The sequence below is a fragment of the Hypanus sabinus genome, chromosome 6 (genome assembly GCF_030144855.1).
Source record: "Hypanus sabinus isolate sHypSab1 chromosome 6, sHypSab1.hap1, whole genome shotgun sequence".
Lineage (NCBI taxonomy): Eukaryota > Metazoa > Chordata > Chondrichthyes > Myliobatiformes > Dasyatidae > Hypanus > Hypanus sabinus.
In genome coordinates, this window is record NC_082711.1 from 5,226,642 (window position 1) to 5,243,135 (window position 16,494).

A 16,494-nucleotide genomic window follows, 5' to 3' on the forward strand; every position below is an offset into this window, starting at 1 on the left:
AAGAAATGGCAGGTGGAATACAGCGTGGGGAAGGGAACAGTCTCGCACTTTGGTAGAAGGAATAAAGATGTAGACTATTTTCTAAATGGGGAGAAAACTCAAAAGCTGAGGTACAAATTGTGAAGGATTCCCTAAAGTAGTGGTCACCAACCTTTTTAAGCCCAAGATCCCCTACCTCTGCCTTAGTAAAAGGCAAGATCAACCCCAGATCAATTAGTTAAACGCATGCGCACCAGGACAGTAAAACCCCACAACCCGGAAGTAGAAATAATGTATAAACACCAGGGGTACCCACCCTTTATTGCACCGCGGACCAGTTTAATATTGACAATATTCTTGCGGACCGGCCAACGGCGGGGGGGGTGGGGGGGTGGGGAGGTGTTAAACACGACCGGAATACAGCGATACTCGAAGCAGGTTCCTCATGTCCAGTGTGTTCCGCAATTTAGTTTTCACGGCTCTCGGCACTTAGCTTCTGTCCTGTGCTGCTCATGTTTTTTTCGCTGAAAAAACTCAACGGGTTTGTCTTTGAGTGCGGGGTGCCTCCCGCCCGCTGCCAGATGCCTTGGCCAGGTGCGGCTGGTCGTGGGTGGGTGGGGTGAGAGGACAAGGTCAGGGCCGGAGGTCCTGTGGCACTGGTTGCAGTCCGGAGAGAGCGACCGACCGAGTGAGGAGTGTGACAGGGCAAGCTCCCCCCCACCCCCCGGAGGGTATATCAGCTGACTAAAGTTTGTTTCAGTAGATCGCAGCACATTAGCTGCTCTGATAATTACGAAACCCGGAGCCCGAATTAGCACCAGGTTCCCCATGAACATTCGGTGTGCTAAACAGGTTTAGAGGCGGAACCCATCTGTTCGTGCTCCGGGCTAGTAGCATCGGCACTTCCTGCCAGTTACCCGAGGCCAACAAGTGATCCCTGGCGCGAGGGTATCACTGCGTTTAGGCGACTGCTGACCTTGAGTGCATTCAAGTTCAACAGTGGGCTGGACAGGAAAGGTGCAGCTGACTCATATGGTTTCCTCATGGCCCGGTGGTTGGGGACCACTGAAGTACACTGCAGTGCGTGGCGGGGGAGCTACACACATGCACACTGGGCAGAAAGAACGGAACTAAAACCCTGCAACTCGGAAACAATCTCTCAACAGTATTTGTGTATTTATTTTTCATTTTTTTTTGGAATCAACTGGGAAAGCCTCAAAGATCGACAGGTTGGCGACCATTACCCTAAAGGTTCATTTGCAGCTTGAGTCGGTGGTGAGGAGCGCGAATGCCATGTCAGCTTTTATTTCCAGAAGTCTGGAATATAAATGAAAGGGCGCAATGCCAAGGCGTCGTAAGGCAACAGTGAGCAGTTCTGAGGCCCCTATCCGAGAGAGGATGTGTTCACAGTTCAGAGGAGGTTCAGGAAAATAATTCTAGGACTGAAAGGCCTGTCATATGAGGAGAGTTTGATGGCTCTGGGTCTGTACTTTCATCACCCCAACACACTCTCCTGGGGTCAGAAACAGAGTGAATCTCCCTCCACACTGTCCCATCACACACTCCCGGGGTCAGACACAGAGTGAAACTCCCTCCACACCGTCCCATCACACACTTCAGGGGTCAGACACAGAGTGAAACTCCCTCCACACTGTCCCATCACACACTCCCAGGGTCAGACACAGAGTGAAACTCCCTCCACACTGTCCCATCACACACTCCCAGGGTCAGACACAGAGTGAAACTCCCTCCACACTGTCCCATCACACACCCCCGGGGTCAGACACAGAGTGAAACTCCCTCCACACCGTCCCATCACACAGTGCCAGGGTCATCATGTTAACCGTTGCAGACCCCTCACCTCGGAAGTAGGAAGCCAGGGCGAGGAGCAGCCCTGCGGCTTGGCTGTTGTACTTTGTTTGAACAGGGGTGCTGAGGACGATGGACTCGGTGCTCGCTGCCCTGGAAGCCCGCAGGATGCCATAGACGTTAGTGCCCTTCACCATCTGTGATACAGACGGAAAGGTTGTAATGAGCAGTGAATGCAAACGGACGGCAAAACGAAAAGTGAAACATCGTGGGGTGGAGCACCTCACTGTTAGACACCCCTCCTCACCAACAGAGCGTGGTGAATCTGTGGAACTCATTGCCAAAGACATTGGGTGTATTTAAAGCAGAGGGTGATGGGTTCTTGATGAGTCAGGGTGTCAAAGGTTACAGGGAGAAGGCAGGAGAATGGGGTTGAGAGATAATAAGTCAGCCATGATGGAATGTCAGAGCGGACTCGATGGGCCGAATGGTATAATATTGCTCCTAAATACATGAGAGTCTGCAGATGCTGGAAATCCAGAGCAACACACACAAAACACTGGAGGAACTCAGCAGGCCAGGAAGCATCTATGGAAATTAATAAACAGTCAATGTTTTGGGTCAAGACCTTTATCAAGACAGACTTTTGGCCAGAAAAGTCGACTGTTTATTCGTTCCGTCCATGTTGAGTTCCTCCAGCATAGTTTGTGCATTACAGCTGCTATGGACAGTGACAGTGAGGCAGCTGGTCACTCCAGCCACCCCAGAACAGACAGCTGTGTAACACAGGAACGAGGAGCAGCTCATCGTTTAGTGCTGGCCGTCTGCAAGACTCGGGCAGGGGAGCTGAGCTGAAATGACAGTGGCATTTAGACCACCAGGAAAGTGCAGGGAAGGGAGCGGTACGGAGCTCATACAGGCAGAGGGATTAATTTTACTTGTCGCACACACATCCAAACATACAGTGAAATGTGTAGTTTGTAACAGTCTGGAGATGTACAAGGTTCGCCATGCTCCTGATGCCAACACAGCAAGCCCACTACTCATTAACCCTAACCAGTACGTCTCTGAATGTGGGAGGGAACACACACGGTCACGGGAGAACGTAGAGACAGCAGCAGGAATCGATCCCAGATCTTACAGCTACCTTGCCTGTTGATGGGAGTTTTCGGTGAACCACGTGGATTTTAGCACAGTAACAGGTCATTTGGCCCAACGAGCCAGCGCCACCCATTTACACTGCACAATTGATTAACAGATACATCCTTGGGCTTGGGGAGGAAACCAGAGCGCCTGGGGAAACCTGCACGATCATGGGGAGAACATACAAACTCCTTGCAGACAAGGATCAAATCACAGGGGGAAGCAGTGCACACACACTGTGTAAGTTCATGGAATTTCTCCACGCCCGTCGAAGCGGTGTGGGAAAATCCAAGCTGCCGTCCAATATCCATCACAGATGGAAACCTAGGCTGGGTCGCAGGGCAAATCTGCCTGGTTGTACCAGTAACTCTCCCACCCTGGGCAAAACAGCTTCACCACATAAACTACAGCAGTTCAAAGGAGGTGACTCTCCGCTCCCTGCCACAATACTGGCCATGCTGAATTTCATTAGGAGTTTGAACAGATTTGATGTCATGAAAGACTCCCAGAAATGTCCACAATATATCACGGAGAGCTTTCTAACTGTTACAGACGGGCCACTGGACAAGATTGGAAAAAGCTGCAGAGAGTTGAAAACTCAGTCAGCTCCATCGTGGGCACCAGCCTCCACAGCAAGGACAGCATCTTCAAAAGGTTATGCTTCAAAAAGGACCCCATCACCCAGGACATGCCCTCTTCTCACTGCTACCATCAAGGAGGAGGTACAGGGGTCTGAAGACACACACTCAGTGATTCAGGACCAGCTTCTTCCCCTCTGCCATCAGATTTCTGAATGGACAATGAACCCATGAACACTACCTCACTATGTATTCCCCCTTTTTCCATGACATATTTAATTTCATTTAATTTTTTACATACGATATTAAAATTTGTAGCTTTTTATGATTATGCATCGGTCTGCCACTTACATATCTCTCGCGGATCTCATCCGGGAAGGGCAGGGTGCGGGAGAAGCTGTGGGTGTGTGTCTCCAGTCCCAGGCCGGTCATGGTCTTCAGCAGCCAGTCGACGGGCATGCCACTGAGAGAAGGGAGAGCCAGTGTCAGTGAGTGACCCACACACTGTTAACAAAGACTGCAGCAGAAACCCTGAATGTTCACAGAATGGATGGAGACACCTCCTCTCACACGTGCACACACACACAGACACGCATCACACGGACTCTCTCTCACACACACACCCCCCCCCACACACACGCACACGCGCGCACACCCCCACACACACACACGTGCACACCCACACACACGCACGCACACATCCCACACACACTCACACACACTCACACCCCCCACACACATGCGCACACACACACACACCCCACACACACACTCACACAGACTCTCTCATACACACACACACACACAGTCAGCTATCCACACACTCACACCCCACACACACACACACACACACACACACACACTCGCAAACACACACTCACACCCCCCCACAGACACACACACACATGCACACACACCCCCACACACACATCACACGGACTCTCTGAACACACACTCACACACCACACACACAATCTCACACACACACTGTACCAACACACCATCATCCACTGACACACAGAGTAACCCACACCCACTTCCAATGTGGGTATCTTCAGCCTGCCATGATGAGGCCACTTTCGGCTTGGAGGGTCAACACCTTATATTCCCTCTGAGTATTCTCCAACCTGATGACATGAAGATTGATTTTTCTACCTTCTGGTAATTCCTCTGCCTCTCTGCTTCTCTCTTTTCCCATTCCCCATTCTGGCTCCCCTCTCACCTCACCTCCCTTTAGTTCCCTCCCTGTGGATTCCCCCTCCTTCTTCAGCCCGTAACCTTTTCCACCCATCATCTCCCAGCTTCTCACTTCATTGCTCATTTTGACTGATCATTTCAATGGATGCTGCCCGACCTGCTGAGTTCATCCAGCTTGTTTGTACGTGTGGATCTGACCACAGCATCTGCAGTGTACTTTGTGTTCTCACTTCATTCCTCTCTCCCACCTGCTCTCACTTGTCACCTGCCAGCTGTACTCCTTCCCCTCTCCCCTACCCACCCACCTTCCCCCTGCAAAGGGTCTCGGCCCGAAACGTTGACTGCGCTTCTCCCTATAGATGCTGCCTGGCCTGCTGTGTTCCACCAGCATTTTGTGTGTGTTGTTTGAATTCCCAGCATCTGCAGATTTCCTCGTGTTTCACCTTCCCCCTCACCTGTCACCTTGCCCTCCTTCCCCCTCCCCCACTCATTCTGGCTTCTGGTCCCTTCCTCCCCAGTTCTGGTTTCAGTCCATGATTCATTCGAGGGGAGGTCTGTAACTAGTGGAGATTTGCAGGGATCTGAGCTGGGACCTGTGTTGTTCGTCATATATATAAATCACCTGGATGGAAATGCAGATGGGTGGGTTAGTAAATTTGCAGATGATACCAAGACTGGTGGAGTTGTGGATGGTGTAGAAGACTGGCCTGATGCAGATCAGCTGCAGATATGGGGTGAGAAATGGCAGATGGAGTTTAACCCAGATAAATGTGAGGTGTTGCACCTCAGTTAGGCAAATGCAAGAAGACATCACACAGCTAAGGGCAAGAGAGGTCTTGGGATCCAAGTTCATAGTTCCTTGAAAGTAGCTACTCAGGTCAGTGAGGTGGCTAAGAAGGTTTATGGAATGCTTGTTTTTAAGATAATAAGACTATAAAACATTGGAGCAGAATTAGGCCTTCTGGCCCATGGAGTCTGCTCCGCCACTCAATCACGGCTGATTTTCCCTTCCTCAGACCCACTCCCCAGCCTTCTCCCTGTAACAATCTCTGCCTTATGACCTGGCCTCCACAGCTGTCTGTGGTAATGAATTACACAAATTCACCACTCACTGGCTGAAGAAATTTCTCTGCAACTGTTTTAAATGGACAACCCTCTATCCTGAGGCTGTGACTTCTTGTCCAAGGCACACCCACCATGAGAAACATATCCACAACTGCTCTTTCCAGGCCTTTCAACATTCAGAAGGTTTCAATGAGATTCCCCCGTCATCCTGAATTCTAGTGAGTACAGGCCCAGAGCCATCAAAAGTCCCTCGTATGATAACCCTTTCATTCCTGGAATCATCCTTGTGAACTCCTCTGGACCATCTCCAATACCAGCCCACCTTTTCTTAGATGAGGAGCCCAAAACTGTTCACACTACTCAAGGTGAGGCCTCACTAGTGCCTTATAAAGCCTCAGCATCACATCCCTGCTCTTGTATTCTAGACCTCTTGAAATGAATGTTAACGTTGCATTTGCCTTCCTCACCACTGACTCTGCCTGCAAGTTAACCTTCAGGGTGTTCTGCACAAAGACTCCCAAGTCCTCTTGCATCTTAGATTTTTGGATTTTCTCCCCATTTAGAAAACAGTCTGCACATTTATTTCTACTACCAAAGAGTATGACCATGCATTTTCCAATATTATGTTTCATTTGCCACTTTCTTGCCCATTCTCCCAATCTATCTAAGTCCTTCTGCATCCTATCTGTTTCCTAAACACTACCTTCCCCTCCACCAATCTTCATATCATCTGCAAACTTGGCAACAAAGCCATCTACGCAATCATCTAAATCATTGATATACAGCATAAAAAGAAGTGGTCCCAACACCAACCCCTACAGAGCACCACTAGTCACAGGCAGCCAACAGGAAAAGGATCCTTTTATTCGCATTTGCTGCCTCTTACTGATCAGCCAATGCTCTAACCATGCTAGTCGCCTTCCTGTAATACCATGGGCCCTCAACTTGCTAAGCAGCCTCATGTGTGGCACCTTGTCAATATACAACATCCCCTTTATCTATCCTACTTGTAACCTCATTACATGCTAGAGATGACCCGCTGAAGTGCTTTGATTTATAAATGCCAATGTACCGAAAGCTCTCTTTACTACCCTATCTACATGTGATGCCACTTTTAGGGAATTTTGTATCTGTATTCCTAGATCCCTCTGTTCTACTGCACTCCTCAGTGTCCTACCATTTACCTTGTATGTTCTACCTTGGTTTTTCCTTCCAAAGTGCAATACCTCACACTTGTCTGTATTAAACTCCATCTGCCATTTTTCCAGCTGGTCCAGATCCCTCTGAAAACCTTCCTCACATCCCCGACCCTGGCACCTGGGAGGCAACATCCCATCCAGGTGTCCTGTTCACACCCATAGAATCTCCTGTCTGTTGCCCTGTCTACTGAGTCCCCTGTCACTACCACTCACCTCTTAAACTCAATCCCACGGTTGATGAAGGCCAATACACCAATGCCTTCTTAACCACACAGTCAACCTGCATACCAGCTTTGAGTGTCCTATGGACTCAGACCCCAAGATCCCTCTGATCCTCCACACTGCCAAGAGTCTGACCATTAATACTATATTCTGCCATCATATTTGACCTACCAAAATGAACCACCTCACAGATGAGCTGAGCTCCACCTGCCACTTCTCAGCCCAGTTTTGCATCCTATCAATGTCCCGCTGTAACCTCTGACAACTTTCCACACTGTCCACAACACCCCCAGCCTTTGTGTTTGACCCTTTGTGCCTTTGAGCCTTTGTGTTTTACTAACCCACTTCCTCATCCAGGTCATTTATAAAAATCACGAAGAGTAAGGGTCCCAGAACAGATCCCTGAGGCACACCACTGGTGACCGATCTCCATGCAGAATATGGCCCGACTACAACCACTCTTTGCCTTCTGTGGGCAAGCCAGTTCTGGATCTACAAACCAATGTCTCCTTGGATCCCATGCCTCCTTACTTTCTCAATAAGCCTTGCATGGGGTACCTTATCAAATGTCTTACTGAAATCCATATACACTATATCTACTGCTCTTCCTTCATCAATGTCACATCCTCAAAAACTGAACCAGGCTCATAAGGTATGACCTGCCTTTGACAAAGCCATGCTGACTATTCCCAATCACATTATGCCTCTCCAAATGTTTATAAATCCTACCTCTCAAGATCTTTTCCATCAACTTACCAACCACAATCCTCTCCCCCCCTCTCCACCCTGTCCACCCCCTTTTCACTCTCTCTATGCTCTCTGTGGAGAGAATGTTTCTTATGGTAGGAGAGTCAAGGACCAGAGGACACAGCCTAAGAATAGAGGGGCGTCCTTTTACAAATGGAGTTGGAGGAATTTCTTCAGCCAGTGAATGGTGAATCTGTGGAATTTATTACTACAGATGACTGTAATGGCTAAGTCACTGGGTATATTTAAAGCAGAGGTCAATAGAAATGAATAATTCCTTGATTAGGGCATCAAAGGCTATGGGGAGAAGGCAGGAGAATAGGGTTGAGAAGATAATAAAACAGCCATGACTAAATGGCATAGTCCCTCCCTCTCTCCCTTACTGCCCTCCCCAAACGGCTGTCCTCCATTGCCCCAACCCCCATATGGCCCCCTCCTTACCCTGCCCTCTTCCGATGCCCTGAGAACTCACGGGCGTACGAGAGCGCCCTGTCCCCGAACAGAAAGTTCTCGTCCACCATGGTGGAGCCCATGGCATTCTCCGATGTGTACATGCGCAGGATGAAGGGTTCAAATGCCAGGCCAAGGAACCAGACGATGCCTGCCACGTAGCACAGGAGGCTGAAATGAGACCAGATGACACAGATATCAGAACATCCGATCTCATCATCAACCATTCCCGCAGTCCCCAGTTGAGCTACCAACCAGCACAAAGACCCATCACACACCCCCGGGGTCAGACACAGAGTGAAACTCCCTCCACACTGTCCCATCACACACTCCCAGGGTCAGACACAGAGTGAAACTCCCTCCCCACTGTCCCGTCACACACTCCCAGGGTCAGACACAGAGTGAAACTCCCTCCACAACGTCCCATCACACACCCCCGGGGTCAGACACAGAGTGAATCTCCCTCCACACCGTCACATCACACACTCCCGGGGTCAGACACAGAGTGAATCTCCCTCCCCACTGTCCCATCACACACCCCCGGGGTCAGACACAGAGTGAATCTCCCTCCACACGGTCCCATCACACACTCACGGGGTCAGACACAGAGTGAAACTCCCTCCACACCGTTCCATCACACACTCCCGGGGTCAGACACAGAGTGAATCTCCCTCCCCACTGTCCCATCACACACTCCCGGGGTCAGACACAGAGTGAATCTCCCTCCACACTGTCCCATCACACACTCCCGGGGTCAGACACAGAGTGAAACTCCCTCCGCACTGTCCCATCACACACTCCTGGGGTCAGACACAGAATGAATCTCCCTCCACACCATCCCAACACACACTCCCGGGGTCAGACACAGAGTGAATCTCCCTCCCCACTGTCCCATCACACACTCCCATGAAACTCCCTCCACACTGTCCCATCACACACTCCCGGGGTCAGACACAGAGTGAAGCTCCCTCCCTACTGTCCCATCACACACTCCCGGGGTCAGACACAGAGTGAATCTCTCTCCACACTGTCCCATCACACACTCCCGGGGTCAGACACAGAGTGAATCTCCCTCCACACTGTCCCATCACACACTCCCGGGGTCAGACACAGAGTGAAACTCCCTCCACACTGTCCCATCACACACTCCCAGGGTCAGACACAGAGTGAATCTCCCTCCACACTGTCCCATCACACACTCCCGGGGTCAGACATAGAATGAATCTCCCTCCACACCGTCCCAACACACACTCCCGGGGTCAGACACAGTGTGAAATTCCCTCCACACCATCCCATCACACACTCCCGGGGTCAGACACAGAGTGAATCTCCCTCCCCACTGTCCCATCACACACTCCCGGGGTCAGACACAGAGTGAATCTCCCTCCACACTGTCCCATCACACACTCCCGGGGTCAGACACAGAGTGAAACTCCCTCCAAACTGTCCCATCACACACTCCCATGAAACTCCCTCCACACTGTCCCATCACACACTCCCGGGGCCAGACACAGAGTGAATCTCCCTCCACACTGTCCCATCACACACTCCCGGGGTCAGACACAGAGTGAAATTCCCTCCACACCGTCCCATCACACACTCCTGGGGTCAGACACAGAGTGAATCTCCCTCCTCACCGTCCCAACACACACACCCGGGGTCAGACACAGAGTGAATCTCTGTCCACACCGTCCCATCACACACTCCCGGGGTCAGACACAGAGTGAAGCTCCCTCCACACCGTCCCATCACACACCCCCAGGGTCAGACACAGAGTGAAACTCCCTCCACACCGTCCCATCACACACTCCCGGGGTCAGACACAGAGTGAAGCTCCCCCCACACTGTCCCATCACACACTCCTGGGGTCAGACATAGAGTGAAACTCCCTCCACACTATCCCATCACACACTCCCGGGGTCAGACACAGAGTGAAACTCCCTCCACACCATCCCATCACACACTCCCGGGGTCAGATACAGAGTGAAGCTCCCTCCACACCATCCTGTCACACATAAGCTATTCAGCCCATCATTCCCATTGTAAGACTCAACAAACCCAATGTTGATCTTTTAGCTTACACTTATTCCATGCTCATACCGCAGAATTTTCTCTCAGCATCCCCCCGAATGATGTGCTGAATTTTTAATTTTTCAGGAGATACAGGTCCTTGCAGCACGGTGATCTTCCACCACCCAATTACACTCACATGATCAATGAACCGACTAACCCGTACTCGCATTGCGTCTCCTCCCACATACAGGTTTGGGTTACTTTGTTGTACACTTGCAGCCTGTCCCCGGCATACCCTCAGACCGTGTTGGCCGAAGACACAAACAACACATTTCACTGCAGGTTTCAACATACGTCCAACAAATAAAACTAATCCTCTGTCTACGGGCGCAGCGGCAGCGTAGTGATTAGCACGCTATTACAACTTAGGGCGACGCCGTTCAGAGTTCAAACGCAGCGTACTCTATTAGGAGTCTCTGCGTCCCTCGTGTGGGTTTCGATTTCGTCCCACAGTCCAAAGACTTAGCAGTCAGTCAGTCATTGTAAACCATTCTGCGATGAGGCTAGGCTTAAATCAGAGGTTCCCGGGCAGTGAGGCTCAGCGGGCTGACAGGGCCTGTTCCGCTCTCCATGTCTAAATAAGCCAAAGAAACAAGTAAATCTTTAAGATCAGCAGAGGCTGGATAGGCTTTTCCCTGGAGTAAGGTCGTGAGGGGTGCCCCGACAGAGGTTTGTGATATCTTCAGGGGCAGAGATAAAACGGATGACCACAAACATTTTCCCAGGGTGGAGGGCATCAGACTAGGGTGAGAAGGGAAAGATTTAAAGGGAATCCAAGGGCCAACCTCGCCACGCAGAGGGCAGTGGGTGCAAGGAAGGAGCTGCCAGACGACGTGCTTGAGGCTGGCGCAGTAACAATATTTAAAAGACACTTGGACAGGTGGAGGGACAGGAAAGGTTTAGTGGGAAAGGGGTAATGGGACTCGCTTGGGTAGAGAAAAATAAAAGATAAGGAGAAACATTAGCCTTCTTTGAAACACACAGTGAAATGTATCGTTTGTCAGAGGTTTGTCATACAGAGAAATGCGTCTTCTCTCAAATTAAATCAGCAATGCTCAGGCCACAAGTGCTGCCACAGTTCTGGTGCACACCCACTCCTCCCTAATCCAAACACCTCTGGACTGTGGGGGGAAACAGGAACACCCAGGGGAAAGCCCCGCAGCCATGGGGGAGAACGTGCAGACTCCTCACAGACAGCAATGGGAACAGAACCTGAATGGTGATCACTGGCGCTGTACAGCGAAGCTTTAACTGCCACGTTACCATGCACCCCAACGGCAACTTGGTCAGTATGAATGAGTCATTGGTGTTCAGAACAACTGTGTGACTCTGAACCCCTCAGCCACTGAGCACTCACCACAGCGGCGCATTCATCTTGGTGACGAGCCCCGTCAGGACTTGCCTGCGGCTCGGGTCCGAAAGCAGCCCCATCCTTCTGCCTCAGCTGGGACGTTGGTGAGGAGCTTCAATCCCACACCTCACACCCTGGAACAGAACAGAAAAGGTTATCAGCAACCAACTCTGTGCAAGTTCAGAAGACAAGTGATCATGCTGCGATTATACAAGTATCTCGTTAGACCGTATCTGGAGTACTGCATGCAGTTCTGGTCACCCCACCACAGACAGGATGTCGAGGCTGCAGAAGAGGTTTACCAGGATGCTGCCTGGATTAGAGGGCATGTGCCAGCACGAGAGGCTGCACAAACTTGGGTTGTTCTCTCTGGATTCAAAATTCAAGATTGCTTAATGCCATTTCCAATGAACAAGAATGAAATCATTGTTACTCCAGATCCCACACAGCACAGAAAAAAACAGTAAAGAACACAATAATGAAATTTAAAAACACAATGAATGTAAATACGTCAGACAGGTGCTACACATTGATAAATTGTACGTCTGTAAAGTGACACTAGGCACAGGAGTGTCGAGACATAAGGTGACAGATGCAGTTTAATGTGGATAATGTGAGGTTATCCACTTTGGTGGCAAGAACAGGAAGGCAGATTACTATCTAAATGGAGTCAAGTTAGGAAAAGGGGATGTACAACGAGATCTAGGTGTTCTTGTACATCAGTCAATGAAAGCAAGCATGCAGGTACAGCAGGTAGTGAAGAAAGCTAATAGCATGCTGGCCTTTATAACAAGAGGAATTGAGTATAGGAGTAAAGAGGTCCTTCTGCAGCTGTACAGGGCCCTGGTGAGACCCCACCTGGAGTATTCTGTACAGTTTTGGTCTCCAAATTTGAGGAAGGACATTCTTGTTATTGAGGGAGTGCAGCGTAGGTTCACAAGGTTAATTCCCGGAATGGCGGGACTGTCATATGTTGAAAGATTGGAGCGACTGGGTTTGTATACACTGGAATTTAGAAGGATGAGAGGGGATCTGATTGAGACATAAGATTATTAAGGGAATGGACACGCTGGAGGCAGGAAGCATGTTCCCGCTGATGGGTGAGTCCAGAACTAGAGGCCACAGTTTAAGAATAAGGGTTAGGCCATTTAGAACAGAGTTGCAGAAAAACTTTTTCACCCAGAGAGTGGCGGATATGTGGAATGCTCTGCCCCAGAAGACAGTGGAGGCCAAGTCTCTGGATGCATTCAAGAGAGAGTTAGATAGAGTTCTTATAGATAGCGGGGTCAAGGGATATGGGGAGAGGGCAGGAACGGAGTACTGATTGTGTATGATCAGCCATGATCACAGCGAATGGCGGTGCTGTCTATTGACTGACAGAAAATGATAAGGTACTGGTGGTTGGGGATATGGAGGGCAGGGTTAGTGAGTCAAGGTGTGGATCAGTCTGACTGCTCGGGGAAAGAGGCTGTTTTCGAATCCGGTGGTCCTGGCGTGGATGCTACATAGCCTCTTCCCTGAAGGGAAAGGGAATGGCAGCAGTGGAAGCTGGGGGGAAGCTGATAAAATTATGAGACGTGCTGATGGTCAAAATCATTTTCCCAGGGTGACAGTGGCAAATACTACAGGGCACAAGTTTAAGGCAGATTCTTGTTCAGAGAGTGGTGGGTGTGTCAGAATCAGAAGCAGGTTTATTATCACCAGCCTGTGACGTGAAATTTGTTAACCTAGCAGCAGCAGTTTAATGCAATATGGAGGAATTTAAGGTGGGAGTTTATATGGGAAGTAGGGTTTAAGGGTCAGTACAACATTGTGGGCCGAAGGGCCTGTACTGTGCTGTATTATTCTATGTTATCTAGCAGAGAAAAAATAATAAATAAAACATAATAATAAGAAGAAATAAACAAGTAAACAATTATGTATATTGAATAGATTAAAAAACATGCAAAAACAGAAACACTGTATTTTAAAAAAGTGAGGTAGTGTCCAAAGATTCAATGTCTATTTAGGAATTGGATAACAGAGGGGAAGAAGCTGTTCCTGAATCGCTGAGCTTGTGCCTTCAGGCTTCTGTACCTCCCACCTGATGATAACAGTGAGAAAGGGGCACGCCCTGGGTGCTGGAGGTCCTTAATAATGGACGCTGTAATGCATTTTCTACAACACTACAAATAAAAAAAACCCCAAAAAACAAAGTAGAAAATTAGTACAGTGCAAGATAAACATACAATAGTAATATAATACAAAATAAGATAATTGAGAAAGCACCCAAGTTGAAGTCATGTAAAGTTAGTGTCCACCCCAAGCCCTGCAACAAAAAAAAACTCCAAACCAACCAAAACAAAATGTAGAAAATATAAATCAGAACATTCAAACCCCCAAAACTGTAAATACACTTGAAAACAGAAGATAATAATGCCTACTACCAAAAAAAAAAGAGCTGAAAGCAAGGGACTGAAAAAAAAACTTAATTAAGAGGAAAATTATGAAAATACTCAATACAAGGTCCCCAGACCTTATGAAACTTTATATCCGAATTAAGAATAGAATAATGAATTTTTTCAAGGTCTAAACAGGACATGATATCGTTAAGCCATTGAGCATGCGTTGGCGGGGCAACATCTCTCCATCTAAGGAGGATTAGACGTCTAGCCAAGAGAGAAGCAAAAGATAATATTCGACATTTAGTCAAACTCAAGCATATATCTGTCTCACCCAAAAAACCAAACAGAGCAATTAAAGGGTTAGGTTCTAAGTGGTGATTCAGAATACAGGATAAAGTTATAAAAACATCTTTCCAAAATTTCTCTAAGCTAGGACAGGTCCAGTACATATGAATGAGAGAAGCCTCGCCACTTTTGCATTTATCACAAAGAGGACTAATATTAGGGTAAAATCAAGATAATTTAGATTTGGACATATGGGCTCTATGAACAATCTTAAACTGTAAAAGACAGTGGCGAGCACAGAGAGAAGTTGAATTAACCAATTTGAGAATTGAGTCCCAAATCTCATCAGATAAAGGGATATTTAAGTCATGCTCCCAAGCCATTCTAATTTTATCCACAGGGGCACGCCGTAAGGGTACTAATTTATCACGGATAAAGGATATTAAGCCTTTACCCAGTGGATTAATAGAAAGAAAGAAATCCATAGCATTTTTCTCGGGCATTTCAGGGAAGTTGGGAATTAAAGGATTGATAAAGTGTCTGATTTGGAGATATCTAAAGAAATGGGCATTAGGCAGATTGAAAGCAGAGAGCTGTTGAAAGGATGCGAAGCGATTATCGATAAAAAGATCTTCAAAATGTCTAATTCCCTTTCTATACCAATCATAGAATGTTGGTAGGTAGATAGTAGGTAGAAAAAGATGATTATGTAAGATAGGACTAGAAAGGGAAAACCCATAAAATTTCCTAAACTGGGCCCATATTGGCAAAGTATGTCTAACAAGATGATTAACAATTAGTCCAGACAAACTACTAGGGAGTGCAGAACCAAGAAATGCAGAAATAGATACATCTTTAGTGGAATTCAGCTCCATTGCTACCCAATTAGGGCACTCAGATTGGCTATGAAAAAAAGACCAGAAGATAGTGCAACGAATGTTAGCTGCCCAGTAGTATAAACGAAAATTAGGTAAGGCCATGCCACCCTCTTTTTTAGATTTTTGAAGATAAACTTTATTAATTCTAGAACGCTTATTCTTCCACAGATAGGACAAAATAATAGTCTAAGGAATCAAAAAAGGTTTTAGAAATAAAAATTGGAATAGATTGAAATAAATATAAAAATTTAGGGAGAACGTACATTTTAATAACATTAATATGATCTACCAAGGACATAGATAGAGGTGACCATTGTGACAGACTCTGTTGTGTAGTGTATAAAAGATTAGCAAAATTTTCATGAAAAAGATCTTTAAAACTTCCTTGTAACTGTAATCCCAAGATAAGTAAATTGATTATGAACTACTTTAAAAGGGAGGTCACGAAATGTTAATTCTTGTGCTTCTTTATTAATTGGGAGAAGTTCACTCTTATGTAAATTAAGTTTATAGCCAGAAAACCGGCTAAATTGATCAAGAAGTGAAAACATTGGAGGTAAGGATGTGGACGGATTTGAAAGAAAAAGTAATAAGTCATCAGCATAAAGAAAAACTTTATGCTCAACACCCCCTCTCCAAATCCCAGTCAATTCAGGACAGCTTCGGAATGCTATCACCAGAGGTTCTACAGCCAAATCAAAGAGAAAGGGACTTAAAGGGCATCCTTGACAGGTGCCACGTTTGTGATTAAATAACTGGGATTGCTGAGAATTAGTCAAAACAGAGGCGGTAGGACATAGATACAGCAATTTGATCCAAGAGATAAAACTTTGACCAAGGTCAAATTTTTCTAAAACCGCAAAGAGGTATTTCCACTCTATACGATCAAATGCTTTCTCTGCATCGAGAGAAATAACACATTCAGGAATCCCAGTTAAAGGTGAATATAAAATATTAAATAAATGCCGTATGTTAAAAAAAGGAAGACGGTTTTTAATAAAACCAGTTTGATCATCAGAAATAATAGAGGGTATAACAGTTTCTAATCTATGAGCCAAGACTTTGGCCAAAATTTTAACATCAACATTAAGCAGAGATCGGCCTGTACGAGGAACACTCTGTTGGGTCTTTACC

At 47.5% G+C, this 16,494-nt stretch overlaps 1 protein-coding gene across 2 annotated transcripts in view; it reads right to left on the bottom strand.

Annotated features, from left to right (window-relative positions):
* Positions 1-16,494, bottom strand: part of gpaa1 (glycosylphosphatidylinositol anchor attachment 1) — a 69,414-nt gene that overhangs the window by 44,903 nt on the left and 8,017 nt on the right. For both annotated transcript variants that reach the window (XM_059971594.1, XM_059971595.1), the window contains exons 2-5: positions 11,820-11,947; positions 8,381-8,560; positions 3,861-3,972; positions 1,841-1,985 (exon numbers count right to left, since the gene is read on the bottom strand). In XM_059971594.1, the coding sequence (XP_059827577.1) occupies positions 1,841-1,985; positions 3,861-3,972; positions 8,381-8,560; positions 11,820-11,893 (511 nt within the window). In that variant the 5' untranslated portion in view covers positions 11,894-11,947. The remainder of the gene's footprint in view (positions 1-1,840; positions 1,986-3,860; positions 3,973-8,380; positions 8,561-11,819; positions 11,948-16,494) is intronic.